The 13852-nt window shown below is 48.0% G+C and overlaps 1 protein-coding gene across 4 annotated transcripts in view; it reads right to left on the bottom strand.

Moving 5' to 3' along the window:
• Positions 1–3267: 3267 nt before the first annotated feature.
• Positions 3268–13852, bottom strand: part of GPR146 (G protein-coupled receptor 146) — a 38817-nt gene continuing 28232 nt past the window's right edge. Inside the window, exons 1-3 of one of the 4 annotated variants that reach the window (XM_032230632.1) lie at positions 8894–9725; positions 7111–7344; positions 3268–5155 (exon numbers count right to left, since the gene is read on the bottom strand). In XM_032230632.1, coding sequence (XP_032086523.1) covers positions 4102–5103 — 1002 coding nt within the window. In that variant the 5' untranslated portion in view covers positions 5104–5155; positions 7111–7344; positions 8894–9725 and the 3' untranslated portion in view covers positions 3268–4101. Of the gene's footprint in view, positions 5156–6933; positions 6958–7110; positions 7345–8893; positions 9726–13852 lie in introns of those variants that run through there. The other 3 variants (XM_032230631.1, XM_032230633.1, XM_032230629.1) reach the window with 3 other exon arrangements.

Here is a 13852-nt window from a genome sequence, read left to right as displayed (position 1 = left end):
CAGTAGCCTGCAGTGCTGCATTTAACCACTGCGCCACCTTGGCTCTACAGGATACAGGATATTAGTAATGTGGAGATGGAATTGCATAAGGCATGAGCCTTTGGCTCCTGTTTTTTGTTTTGTTTTACAAAGCATCGAAATTGTCTTTTGACCTAGGAATTGCTTGGCTTGAGAAAGAGATAGTCCCATGGCTGAATTTATTATAGCCAACGTTAATGGCTGGGTAAGAAATCTTGCAGGGAATCAGAGATCCCAATGATTTGGGAGCCGAGGTGGCGCAGTGGTTAAATGCAGCACTGCAGGCTACTTCAGCTGACTGCAGTTCGGCGGTTCAAATCTCACCGGCTCAGGGTTGACTTAGCCTTCCATCCTTCCGAGGTGGGTGAAATGAGGACATGGATTGTTGTTGGGGGCAATATGCTGACTCTGTAAACCACTTAGAGAGGGCTGAAAGCCCTATGAAGCGGTATATAAGTCTTAACTGCTATTGCTATTGCTATTTAGTCTCGCCTGGCATAAGCCAAAGACGTTGCCCATCGGAAGAGAAAAGAGAAACTAGCTTTCTTCGGTCTGAAAATGAATAAGGGGATGCATAAATTAAGACGGCCCAGAGAGGTTTCAGGGGACAAGAGAAGTAAGGGACTTTGTGAGTGGCAAGGTGAATTAATGAAGGCTGCGCCCTGTTCGTTTTATGGGAGTTATAGTATAGTTGTTTAGTTATAAAGAGGGGCGTGATGGCTTAGTGGTTAAAGATGCTGAGCCTGTCAGCTGGAAAGCCAACAGTCCGGGTTCAACATCCTGGACTGCAATGGGGTGAGCTCCTGTTCCTCCCCCCAGCTCCTGTGCACCTAGCAGTTTGAAAGCTAATGGGAGTAGATGAATAGGTACCATTTTGGTGGGAAGATAACAGCATTCCATGTACCTTTGGTGTCTAGTTGAGTTGAGTTGAGTTTACTTTATTGTCATTGCACATCGTACAACTAAATTAAATGCTGGCCACATGACCACAGAAAATGTCTTCGGACAACGCTGTTGGCCTTGGCTAAGAAATGGAGATCAACAACCGCGCTCAAGAGTTGGACACGAAACCTTTAACTTTTTATGGCTATCGTAGGGTATCTCGGAAAATAGTTTTCCAGCTTGTGTGATAAGACAGTGGTTCTTAAACTGGGGCAGTGACCCCCAAGGAGGTCATTTGGGCATATCCTGGGGGTACGTAGACCCTGGGTGGGAGTCTTCATGATATGATCCCGGGGACAAAGGGTAATTGGGGGAGAGAGTTTAAGAGGAATGGTGAAATATCATCCCTCTGAAAGAGTGGGTGTCCACCTTGGCAAGTAAGAAATGGGGGGCTTCAACTCCCAGAATCCCCCAGCTGGCTAGAGAATTCTGGGAGCTGAAGTCTCCACATCTTAAAGATGCTAAGGTGGAGGTACATGGCTCTTAAGCAGTGGCGGTGAACCCTTTCGGCACCGGGTGCCCAAATCAGAAGGTGTGTGCATTTGTGCATGCTGGAGCGCCGGAAATGGAAAGCCGGCTGGTCTTTGTGTGCGCAGAAACCGAAGACCAGCTGGCCAGCGTGTACATGCCTGTTTTGGGGCTGGGTTTTTGGGCTGTTTTCTGGGGGATTTTGGGGTGCTTTTTGTGGCACTCTGGTGCTTGCAACAGACCGGCTAGCAACAGCACGCGTGCCCACAGAGATCGCTCTACGCGCCACCTCTGGCCTGCGTGGCATAGGTTCTCCATCACGGCTCTTAAAGAGTTGCCAGGCCCAGATCCTAAGACTTATAAATACCTTCCGCAATTAATTGGGCAGATATTACCCAATTCCGTGTGCATAAGACAGCAGGAGACTTTATAGCGGTTAAAGTATGGGACTCAGGTGAGCATGGATGCAACAGGCTCTTTCGTTATTATTATTATTATTTCTCAAAGTCCTGCTAGATGAAGTCCGTGAGAAACACCAAGTCCCATCCTAGAGTTGTGGGAATCTCTTGACAGAGGTTATTGTTTTAGCAGCTGGAACTAGACGGTAAGACTTATAGAAGATGCTTTGACTGAGACTCCTTGCAGCCCAGCAGAAATCCAGTCTATTGTTTTCTTCCTTACCTGCGGAGGATTTTGGTAACTCCCTCCACTAAATTAGGCTTTGTGGTAACTCCCTGGGCTAAATTAGTGCCTTAACTCCGATAACCTCCCAAATGCAGCCCTCAAGGCCTCTTACAGAAGACTCGGCTATTTATTCTACAAGTCTACGCCTCTGAGAACCTGGCATTGTCTCCCAGCCAAAATGTCAGCTGGAGCAAATTCTATGAATGGCATCTTGGTAAAAACCCTAACCCTAACCCTAACCCAAAAATCCAAAATTCCTGATCTCGCCTTTCCTCTGAAGACGGAAAACCACTCCGCATCATTTACTCTTTCTCCCAAACTCGGTGACCTCCAGGGAAGTTGAGACTTCAACTCTCATCATCTCTTTCGGCCATGGAACATGGAGGATACTTTCCGATATTTGAGAGGCTGCCACAAAGAAAGAAGGGGCTTATCCTCCAAAGCACCCGAGGGCAGGACAAGAAGCAACGGGTGGAAACTAAACGAGGAGAGATGCAACTTAGAACTCAGGAGAAACTTTCTGATAGGGAAGACAATTAATCAGTAGTAAGGACCTGCCTCCAGAAGTTGTGGGTGCTCCCATCACTGGAGGTTTCCAAGAAAAGATCGGACAGCCATTTATCTGGAATGATACATACTTGAGCAAGGGGGTTGGACTGGAAGACCCCCTCAAAGTCCCTTCCAACTCTTTTATTCTATTATGCCTAGGAGGCAGCCAGTTCAACTGAAAAGCCCTGTGTTGGAGGCCATCTGAACATCTAGAGATGTTCCTCATCCCTTTTCCCAGCTCTTCTGCTAGGACGTGGCCACCTCCCAACCTCTTGGACAGCTTTTCTGGGTGACAACTGGGTGGAGCAGATCCAAAACATTGTCCTTACGTGCTGGAAGGATGACATGGTATCTATGGCTTTCAGTAGCCTAGCCTAGACTACTTCTCCATGCTAGCGTTTTGCTGGGTCCACCCAAAGGGACAGAAGAGACACGGCACCACTGAGTCAGAGAGAGAACTAGAATCCAAAGCAGCATAAAAACGAGGGCCAGAATTATAAGGGATCCTTGTTGTCCCCTGTGAGTGTTATCTCTTCCATCCCTTTGGCCCATCAATTTCTCGCAAACATTCTTCGAGGGATAATACTTTGAACATGCTTTTAACTCAGCCCTGGAAATAGCCTCGTACGTCCTAAGGAATATTTGTGAGTGATTCAGTAGCTGCCCCTTTTAAAAAAATAAAATGCAATTGGGTTTTTCGTTGGCACTTTCAGCTTGACTTCATCTTAAACTCTCCTTCATTTTCCTAGACATAGCAACACCCTACATTTTCAGCAAAATTACATCCTTTTGATTGATTGAAATGCTTTTACAGTGTACAGAAAATGGGGAAAACCCTTTTTTTGGCAGGAGGGGTGTTCGTTTGTAACTGGAGGGAAAACACAACCGCGTTCGAAGAGAAACCTTCAAACCTTCAGAGTTAGAAGTGAAGATTTTGTTTGAATCGTAACTTCGCAGATTAGGAAAAAATTTTTTAGTATCGTACTAGGCTGTTAAACACAATTTGACCAGCGCGAGTATTAATGGATATTATCCGGACTGAAAAGGTGGCTGCTCCGACCTTGACGTAAAACTGCTTTGTAAATTTTTTAAAATTCGTATTATTTTGTACGAAAACATAAAAATACCTCTTTTCTGTTTTAAATTCTACAAGTTTACAAAGTGCTGGGTGTTCGGTCAAAACGCCTGTGGCGGGTTTTTGTTTTCTTCACACAAGATTGCTCAACGCAAAGCTCATCCTGCGGAACCGACTCAGTGCATCGAAACCCGTGGGACCGAGCCACGGATTTTAACCCACAGACAGGATCCCCCAACCGTTTTCCTCCACATAGTCGCTACCTGGGGAGGACTAGAATGGCGAGGCGCCAACGTCCGCGGGCCCTCCTCGCTCGGCGCCCACCTCCTGGGCTCCACTCGGCGCCCACCAGCGTCCCTCCATACCTACGTGACAATTTCCTGAACCCCTGTGCGTTCGTGCGAACACGGCTGGTTCCCGCAGTGCAGTTTTTTCAGCAGCCTCTGCAGTTTCCCCGGGAAGCTTTTGCTGAGATACCGGTAGAGCAGAGGCAGGACAACACTGCTGGAGAAAGCCAGGAATTTGGAGAGCCCTTTCGTGAAATACAAGGCCCGGCCGTGGCTCTCCTCCACCGCTTTGCCTTGCATCGCAGCCAACGTGCTGAACATCAGGGCCCCGTAGTAAGGTGTCCACAGGGTGAACTGGGTGCAAACGGTGGCGATCAGGAGCTTCTGCACGGAGGGGTCCAGCCTTCCAGTGTCTTGGTCCAGCGGCGTGGCCTCCTTGCGTATCCGCAAGATTAGCACGAGCGCGTAGAGCACGGCGACAGCCGGCACGACGTAGCCGATGAACACCATGATGGCGTCCGCAGCTTCCTTGTTCTGCATCTTGGAGCACTCGATAATTTTGGTGGAGACGTGGTTGCAGATGTAGAAGAGGAGGGAGGAGAAGCTGGTCAGCATGGCCCCTCCCCAGATGAACCCGCAGACGTGCTTCGTGTTGTACACGCTGGACATGTAAGTCCTGGGCAGAGCCCGCTCGATGTAGTAGTCCAGGCTGAGCAAGGCGATGGAGTACATGATCACCAAGGAGGAGACGTTGAATAGGATCAGCAAGGTGATGTAGACTTCGTTGTTGAAATTCCAGATGGCCCACTTGGTGCTGGTGGGTCCCAGCAGGTACATGGGGGCGATGGCGTTGATGATGAGGCCGGCGATGGCCACGTTGACAAAGTAGACATCCGGCATGGTCATCGTGGCTTTGTTGCACAGGTTGACCACCACCAAGAGCCCGTTGTAACAAAGGCCGACGGGGAAGCAGATGACGAGGTAGAGCAAAGAGAAGATGGAAATGACCAGATGGAAATCGTGGCACAGATTCTGGTCCTCTGCGTTTTTGGAACCATTCAGGGCTTCACAGCTCCACATAATGACCGTTCCAGAAGAGACCAGAAGTCCTTTCTGCTGGTCACCAGCTTTTCTACGGGAAAAAGGAGAAAAGGAAGCACGTCAATACCAATTCATTGGAGGAGACCAAATCAAAAGACCTTCCAACATCTGCACCATGCTGAATCTGACCAAGTCTGAGTTGTATTATGAGGTCTGGAATTATTCAGTTGGGGTTCTTCAAGACCTCAACTTCTTGGTTTTTTTCCCCCAAACTTGGCAACTTTCAGACTTGTGGACTTCAACTTCAGACCTGTGGACTTCAACTCCCAGAACTGAAGGGACGAGAAGTGAAACATCTTCAAGGAAGTCCAGTTGCCTCTTGAAAAAGTCCCTCTTTGGGACAATCGTGACCTCGGTGACTGAGAATCTCCACAGATATTTAACTCCTAGAGCTGCTGGCTGGGGAATTCTGGGAGTTGAAGTCCACAAAGTTGCCAAGTTAGGAGACCCCCCCCCTTGCTCAAGACCATGGATTTCATAGATTCACATTCAATATCTATGTCTTTAAAAAAAAACAACAGCAGAGATCCTGTGATCCTATTAAAAACAGCTTAATTATTAAGGTACTTTGTGTTACTTTGGTTTAAGTCTGTTCTCTCTCTCTCTCTCACTCCGTTTCCAACCCTTACAAAGGCCGTATTATTCTAATCCATCTTTGCAAAGTAAAATCAAAAGTTGACTCTGTTCCTTTCTGAAAGCTCCCTGTAAAAAACCTAACTAAAGTATTATTTGTGTCGCTAATCGAGGCAACATTCCTCCCAAGACAAGTGTTCGCCCCCCCACAGTAATACAGTCCGCATAGCCCTAAAGGCAACTTTTTATATGGGCACGTAAAACATTTCTGTGTTCCGGTTATTAATAGGGTAGGATTGAATCAAGAAGTACTGTGCTCTTTAATTGCTTTCCAGTATTTTGCAGAGGTGACCTTCGGTTTTTCTATTTTTAGGCGCATTTTATCTGCCAGAACTTCCACATTATTTCACATGTTTACTAATCCTTCCTAAAATTCGTCCCTGTACGGGGAAAGATATTTTGCTTTCACCCCATGCATCAACCCCTCCAGGTCTGGCCGTTTTCATCTGGAAGACAAGACCGTGGCTCACTTGGGAAGAGACTTAAAAAGAAGGAAGTTCTTCCTTCTTCAAAATGTTTGAGCACATCCGTGCGTGGTGGTTCAAGGAGGCTTCCCTATGTGCATGATTTAGAAATGCCCCCCCCTTAATTTATGGGGGCACGAGAAAACACAGTCATCGTAATAATAGGGTAACCCCTGAAATGAAAAATATGATTAAGGAGCAGGTTAAAGTACAGAATACAGAATACCAGAGTTGGAAGGGACCTTGGAGGTCATTTAATCCAACCCCCATCCCAAGCAAGAGACCCTAAACCATGCCGGATAAAAGTCTCCTCTTGAAAGCCTCCAGTGATGGAGCATCCATGACTTCTGGTGGCAGGTTGGCCCACTGATGGATTGTCCTCCCTGAAAAGGAAATTTCTCCTGAGTTCCACGTTGCTTCTCTTCTTGATGAGTTCCCACACGTTGCTTCTTGTCCTCCACTCTGGTGGTCTGGAGAATAGGTGGACCCTTGATTCCTTCTACCTGGTAAAGGTAAAGGTTCCCCTCACACATCTGTGCTAGTTGTTCCCGACTCTACGGGGTGGTGCTCATCATTTCAAAGCCGAAGAGCCAGCGCTGTCCGAAGACGTCTCCGTGGTCATGTGGCCGGTGTGACTCAACGCCGAAGGCCCACGGAACGCTGTTCCCTTCCCACCAAAGGTGGCCCCTATTTTTCTACTTGCATTTTTTACCTGCTTTCGAACTGCTAGGTTGGCAGAAGCCGGGACAAGTCACGGGAGCTCACTCTGTTACGCAGCGCTAGGGATTCGAACCGCTGAACAGCCGACCCTTCTGATCGACAAGCTCCGCGTCTTAGCCCCGGAGACACCACGTCCCTGCAGCCCAGTAGAAATTACGATCTTACTGACCCTGATGGATCTAAACCGATTGAAGGGTTGGCAGTGCAGGCAAGCTGGAAGATCTCTCCGCTGCAACTGGAGAATAGTTCAGCTGAGGTGTTGAGAGTTGCGTTGGTGTGTAGCTGAAAAAACCTGGCCTAGGCGCAACGCTGCGCTCTCTCTGCACTTCAGAGCGCCTTGTTTCTCTTTCATTTAGCTCCTTCTCCGGCATGTCAGGAAGAGAAGCTCAGCGGTTTTTTTTATCTGAAATAAACACGCCGAGTAATTTCTAAGAATTGGCCTTCCTCCTATAAGACGTTTCCCCCCCCCCCAAAGTGTGCAAAAAATTAATGCTTTCGTAATTGCTTTCCTCCTAACTTATTGTGGAGGCATGCTTACCGTAATTTCTTTTTATTAAACCGAAGGATTAACATTATGACTTTGAGATAACATCTTCCCCCAAATCTAGAGCCGCAGACGCAAATGCACTTCCTTTTTTTTAAAAAGCACATTAAAGTAAAATGCAATGTTTCAAAGAAGCACTTAAGACTTTTTTCCCCCAAAAATAAAGCAATGGTTAAACAGATCTTTCTGTTTGATTTGACGTCCCTTTTTAACCGACTGGATATAACTGAATTTGTAAATCTGAGACCTTCCCCAACCTCCTAGATTACGGCCCGATCTTCTCCAACAGGACGTCCTTCAAACGTTTTGGTCTGCAGCTCCATGAATTCTCAGTCAACCTGGCCGGTGGCCCACTGGCTGGGAATGCTGGGACATGTAGTCGAGCAGCACCATCGCTGGAAGTTTTCAAGGAAGGATCGGACAATCGTCTTGTCCAGGATGATCTATAAGGTCTCCTGCCAGGGACAGGAGGGGTGGACTAGAAGATCTCCAAGGTCCCTTCCATTCCTAAGATGCTATCCCTGGAGATGCTGGCTTAACAAAAGCATCTTTCATAGTGGGGATATCCTGGTCGAAGGAAACAGGATAGTAATCATCGTTGGAGTCATGAAATCTTGGGGTTCTCAGTGTACCATGTTGCTCATTTTTAATGAGAAATGTCCCAGAAATTATGAGTGCTCCATCACTGGAGGTTTTTAAGAAGAGACGTCTGGAACAGTATGGGGTCTCCTGCTTGAGCAGGGGGTCAGACTAGCAGGCTTGTTGGGGGATTCTGGGACTTGAAGTCCACGAGTCCTAAAGAGTTGCCAAGGTTGGGAACGCCCCTGCTCCTTGTCTGGCTGGGGAATTCTGGGACTTGAAGTCCACGAGTCTTAAAGAGTCGCCAAAGTTGGGAACACCCCTGCTCCTTGTCTGGCTGGGGAATTCTGGGACTTGAAGCCCACGAGTCTTAAAGAGTTGCCAAGGTTGGGAACGCCCCTGCTCCTTGTCTGGCTGGGGAATTCTGGGACTTGAAGTCCACGAGTCTTAAAGAGTTGCCAAGCTTGGGAACGACCCTGCTCCTTGTCTGGCTGGGGAATTCTGGGAGTCGAAGTCCACAAGTCAAAGTTGGACATTGCTACCTTAAAGCAAGCCATCCTACAAGATGTAAGCCCACTCTTTGATGCCCAGGACTCTACTGGGAATCTACTTCCCCCTCACCCACCCACCCAAAACAACCATCCGGACATTGAAACCGAGTCCTGCTTTTCTAGCCCACATCCCATCCCTCCTGCTGGGTGCAAACTCTCTTCTTTCTGTTTGGTTTGACAATGTTTGGCCAGGGCTGTTTGCTCTGCTCCCCCTCCACAAACATCCTCCCTCCCTCCATCCATTCCCCTCTCCCTCCCCTCCCTTCCCCGGCTCCTACCTTCGGTCCAGTTCTCATGTTCCTTTGTACTGCAGAGTCAAACATGGCTGATTGAATAACATTTTTTCAGGTGGAGGAGAGAGGCAGCCGAGGGGTGTGTGTGTGTGTGTCTCCCATGTTATTTTGTCGTCGTCCCCCGTCCCCTCCTTGGCCCTCAACGCAGCGTCCCCGTCCTTCCTCCGGCCGGCTGTTTCCCCCGCATGTGAGCTGCACTTGTTTGTCCTCCTAGTAAATTACTCACAAAGTTTCTGCTCCTGTTGGCAGAAGCAGAGGCCGTGTGGCTCCTCCCTAGGCTGTGTTTACCAGCCAGTTTCAAGAAATAGGAAACTCTCTGATCTGGAAGGGGAGTGGTGCACAAGCCGAGCCTTCCCATCGATTGGGAGGAAGGCAAGATATTCCTGGAATAATAACCCATCTGGGTGTTGGGTTACAGGCGCTGCCTGCTTGCCTTCCCTCCCACCCACTCTCCTTTTCTCTCCCACCCCCACTCTTTTTGGGGGGAGTGAAACCCACCAGCCTAGTTCCTGGCATTCCCGGAAAGGAAACCTCTTTGCCATCCAGGGAAGGTCTTAGAAACCACCAGCCAAACTCTTTCCTAGGCTCAGTTTTCACGGCTGGCTTTTGGGAAGAAGGAGGAGACGCGCCAGGCAATCTGGGGTTGTTTTGTTTTTCCCCCCTAAGAGGAGGGCAACCAGATTGATCCGTCCGGGGAGCTGAATTTAAGCGTCTCCGATTGTGTTGCTGGCAGCGTTTGGAAGAGCCGAGCTGACTTCGGCTGTGGTTGCTCCAGAGGAGGAGGACTCCCTTCGCAGGGATCGAAGGAGAATATCTGTAGTTGAAACAAGGGGGGTCTTTGATGCTTCTCTGAGCTTGGTGGTTTTCTGGCAGGCGTTTCGTTGCCCAGCTAGGTAACATCATCAGTGCTGGAAGGGAGGAAGGTTGATGGAGAGGAGGAGGAGGAGGAACTGTGGGCTTTTTGGTGCTCTCTGAGTTTGGTGGTTTTCTTGCAGACGTTTCATGACCCAACTAGGGAACATCATCAATATTAGAAAAAAGCACTGATGATGTTCCCTAGTTGGGTCATGAAATGTCTGCAAGAAAACCACCCAGCTCAGAGAGCACCCAGGACCCCACAGTCCTCCCCCCTCCTTTTCCTCCCCCTCCTCCTTCTCCTCCTTTGCTCCTTTTCCTCCTCCCCCATTCCTCCTCCTTCCCCCTTTCTCTCCTCCTTCTCCATGCACAAACCCACTCCTTTCTAGCACTGATGATGTTCCCTAGTTGGGCTGTGAAACGTCTGCAAGGAAGCCACCAAGCTCAGAGAGCACCAAGGGCCGAGGTGGTGCAGTGGTTAGGGTGTAGTACTGCAGGCCACTTTAACTGACTGTTATCTGCAGTTCGGCGGTTCAAATCTCACCGGCTCAAGGTTGACTCAGCCTTCCATCCTTCCGAGGTGGGTGAAATGAGGACCCCGATTGTTGGGGGCGATATGCTGACTCTGTAAACCGCTTAGAGAGGGCTGAAAGACCTATGAAGCGGTATATAAGTCTAACTGCTATTGCTATGGGCCCCACAGTCGTTCTCCCTCCTCTTCCTCCTCCTCCTCTTCCTTCCCCATCTCCACTTTTCCTTTCCTCCTCCTCCTCACTGCAAACCCCACTTCCTTCTAGCACTGATGATGTTCCCTAGTTGGGCCATGAAACGGCTGCAGAGAAACAGCCGACCTCAGAGAGCACCAGGGACCCCCCCTCAACTCTCAGGCCCTTTGCCAGCCAAACGATGCCATTAAAAGCCAACCGCTTCTGTGGTTGGCTTTTCACGAGATCATTTGGCCTGAAAAGGTGCTATCAGATCCCCCCCCCTAAGGTTTGCAATGGAAGATTTAAGTGCGCAACAGCTGTATTAAGCATTCCAAGACACATGGATTCCATGGGTTAATTGACCAGCAGTATTACGGCCTGGATTTCTACCTCGGTCCACCCGGATCTCCGCACGAGGGGCTACCCCAAGAATGAACTTTGAAAAAAATCCTATAACCTTTCTAGCTTCAGATTCCAGCTGGAATCTTTGGAGAGTTCGGGACGATCGGGATCAAGCCACCCATCGGGCCAAATCCGGCTGGAATCTCAACAAAGAAAGTCCCTTGTTTACTTTTCCGCTTGGAAACAGCTTTGGTGCTGCCGTCTGCTCTTGGCTTCTCGTGAGTTGGAACGTGACACCTGCGTCCTGGGGTTGGTTGGTCACCCGGCGTCGCACAGAGAATAATATGAATCCGTCAAAAAAAGATTCCAGATGGGTCGAGCGAAGGGAGGCTTGGGATTCCGAAGAGGGGGGGGGGGGAAACGCCAAGTGCTTCGCATTGTTTCCCCAGGATTTGTTTACGTCCAAAGCCTTCTTGGTGTTGTCCTTGGAGCAGGAAGGGTTTAGGCTTGGCACTAGCACACGGCTGAGTCACCACTATTCGTAACACGCAGAAGTATTTGATCGAGCAGAGATAAGGTGTTTCTGGAATCCGTCTAGAAGAAAATCCAGCTTGGTCAAGGGTGTGGCCCCCCTACGAGGAACCTGCCGGCCCTTTTCAAGTAAGGCCATTTACGGCTGAACTGGGACCGCTTGGACCAATGGGGGACTCGACCTTGGGCTACAGGTGGTCAGTTCAAGGGACGGAAATGTTTTCGTGTGGCATCCTTCTACCTTTTCAAGGGAACACCGGAATTTTTAAAAAGTATGGATAATATATGTCCTCTCCTCCTTTCCTTTCTCCCTTTCTTCCCTCCCTCCCTCCTTCCTTCCTTCCATCTATCTTTCTCCCATCTTTATTATTTCTCTCTTTCCCTTTCTCCTTTCCATTTTCTCCTTCCTTCCTTCCTTCCTTTCTCCTTTGCTTCCATCTATCTTTTTCCCATCTTAATTATTTCTTTCTTTGCCTTTTTCCTTTTGTTTCGTTTCGTTTCCTTTCCTTTCTCCCCTCCTTCTTTCCATCTATCTTTCTCCCATCTTTATTATTTCTTTCTTTTCCTTTCTCCTTTCCATTTCCTCCTTCCTTCCTTCCTTTCTTTCTCTTTTCCTTCCTTCTTTCCTTCCATCTATCTTTCTCCCATCTTTATTATTTCTTTCTTTCCCTTTCTTTCTTTCCCTTCCTTTCTCCCTTCCTTTCTTCCTTTCTCCTTTCCTTCCTTCTTTCCATCTATCTTTCTCCCATCTTTATTATTTCTTTCTTTCCCTTTTTCCTTTCCATTTTCCCCTTCCTTCCTTCCTTCCTTTTTCCTTTCCCTTTTTCCTTCCTTCCATCTATCTTTCTCCCATCTTTATTTCTTTCTTTCCCTTTCTTCCTTTCTCCCTTCCTTTCTTCCTTTCTCCTTTCCTTCCTTCCTTCCATCTATCTTTCTCCCATCTTTATTCTTTCTTTCTTTCCCTTTCTCCTTTCCATTTTCCCCTTCCTTCCTTCCTTCCTTCCTTCCTTCCTTTTTCCTTTCCCTTTTTCCTTCCTTCCATCTATCTTTCTCCCATCTTTATTATTTCTTTCTTTCCCTTTCTTCCTTTCTCCCTTCCTTTCTTCCTTTCTCCTTTCCTTCCTTCCTTCCATCTATCTTTCTCCCATCTTTATTCTTTCTTTCTTTCCCTTTCTCCTTTCCATTTTCCCCTTCCTTCCTTCCTTCCTTTTTCCTTTCCCTTTTTCCTTCCTTCCATCTATCTTTCTCCCATCTTTATTATTTCTTTCTTTCCCTTTCTTCCTTTCTCCCTTCCTTTCTTCCTTTCTCCTTTCCTTCCTTCCTTCCATCTATCTTTCTCCTATCTTTATTCTTTCTTTCTTTCCCTTTCTCCTTTCCCTTTCCTCCTTCCTTTCCTTTCTCCCCTTCTTCCTTCCATCTATCTTTCTTCCATCTATCTTTCTCCCATCTTTATTATTTCTTTCTTTCCCTTTCTCCTTTCCATTTCCTCCTTCCTTCCTTCCTTCCTCCTTTCCTTCCTTCCTTCCATCTATCTTTCTCCCATCTTTATTATTTCTTTCTTTCTTTCCCTTTTTCCTTTCCCTTTACTTTCTTCCTTCCTTCTTTCCTTCCTTCCTTCCTCCCTCCCTCCCCCACATGGAACCAAATACAGTTCTGGAGCTCTGTGCATGGCAAAAATTTCAAGGGAGTTGAGGAAGATTTGGAGTGGACAGGAAGATTTAATCAGCAGCACTAATTCCCTTCTCCTAATTGCATTTCATTGTGAACATTAGCAGTGGGGCTCGGTTGCGTTTTCGCGCAACGTGTGGCCGGGTCTCAGAAAGCCCATTGTCTCCTCGCTTCCACCCTCCGTCCCGCTAGAGAGCAATCCTCTAATCCAGTGGTTCCCAAACTTGGCAACTTTAAGACTTGTGGACTTCAACTCCCAGAATTCTCCAGCCAGCTCTGCAGAGCTGGCTGGAGAATTCTGGGAGTTGAAGTCCACAAGTCTTAAAGTTGCCAAGTTTGGGAACCACTGCTCTAATCCAAGGGGGTCTCCAACCGTGGCAACTTGAAGACTTGTGGACTTCAACTCCCAGAATTCCTCAGCCAGCCCACAAGTCTTCAAGTTGCCAAGGTTCGAGACCCTGCTCTAATCCTTGCTGGTCAATCGCAGACAGCAAAGAGAGATCTTGATTGGGTTAATGCTCGGATGAGACCTTACCAAGAAATAACTGGGACATAGACTCGAACAAGAAGTGTAAAAAGAAATATCGCAGAAGGAAGCAACTTCTGTTGTTGCCAAGAAATGATTTATTGGTCAAGTTTCATCAGCCAAGCCCGATTCAGAGACCACCTCCTTATAATAATTGGGGGCCTCGCCAACCGTCTGGATTTCCGCGCTCGTTTTATCTCTTTTCCCCCTTTCACGCGGCTCCTGGCCAGTCCTGTATCTTTGGGTTTTATTTCCATATATGGTCTTTAGGTAAGAGCAGCCCTTTAGTCTCCGCGAAGATGGGTCGTCTGCCTT

The sequence above is a fragment of the Thamnophis elegans genome, chromosome 14, assembly GCF_009769535.1.
Source record: "Thamnophis elegans isolate rThaEle1 chromosome 14, rThaEle1.pri, whole genome shotgun sequence".
Lineage (NCBI taxonomy): Eukaryota > Metazoa > Chordata > Lepidosauria > Squamata > Colubridae > Thamnophis > Thamnophis elegans.
The sequence above is the reverse complement of the archived record's forward strand: the minus strand, read 5'-3'. Positions and strand labels throughout refer to the sequence as shown.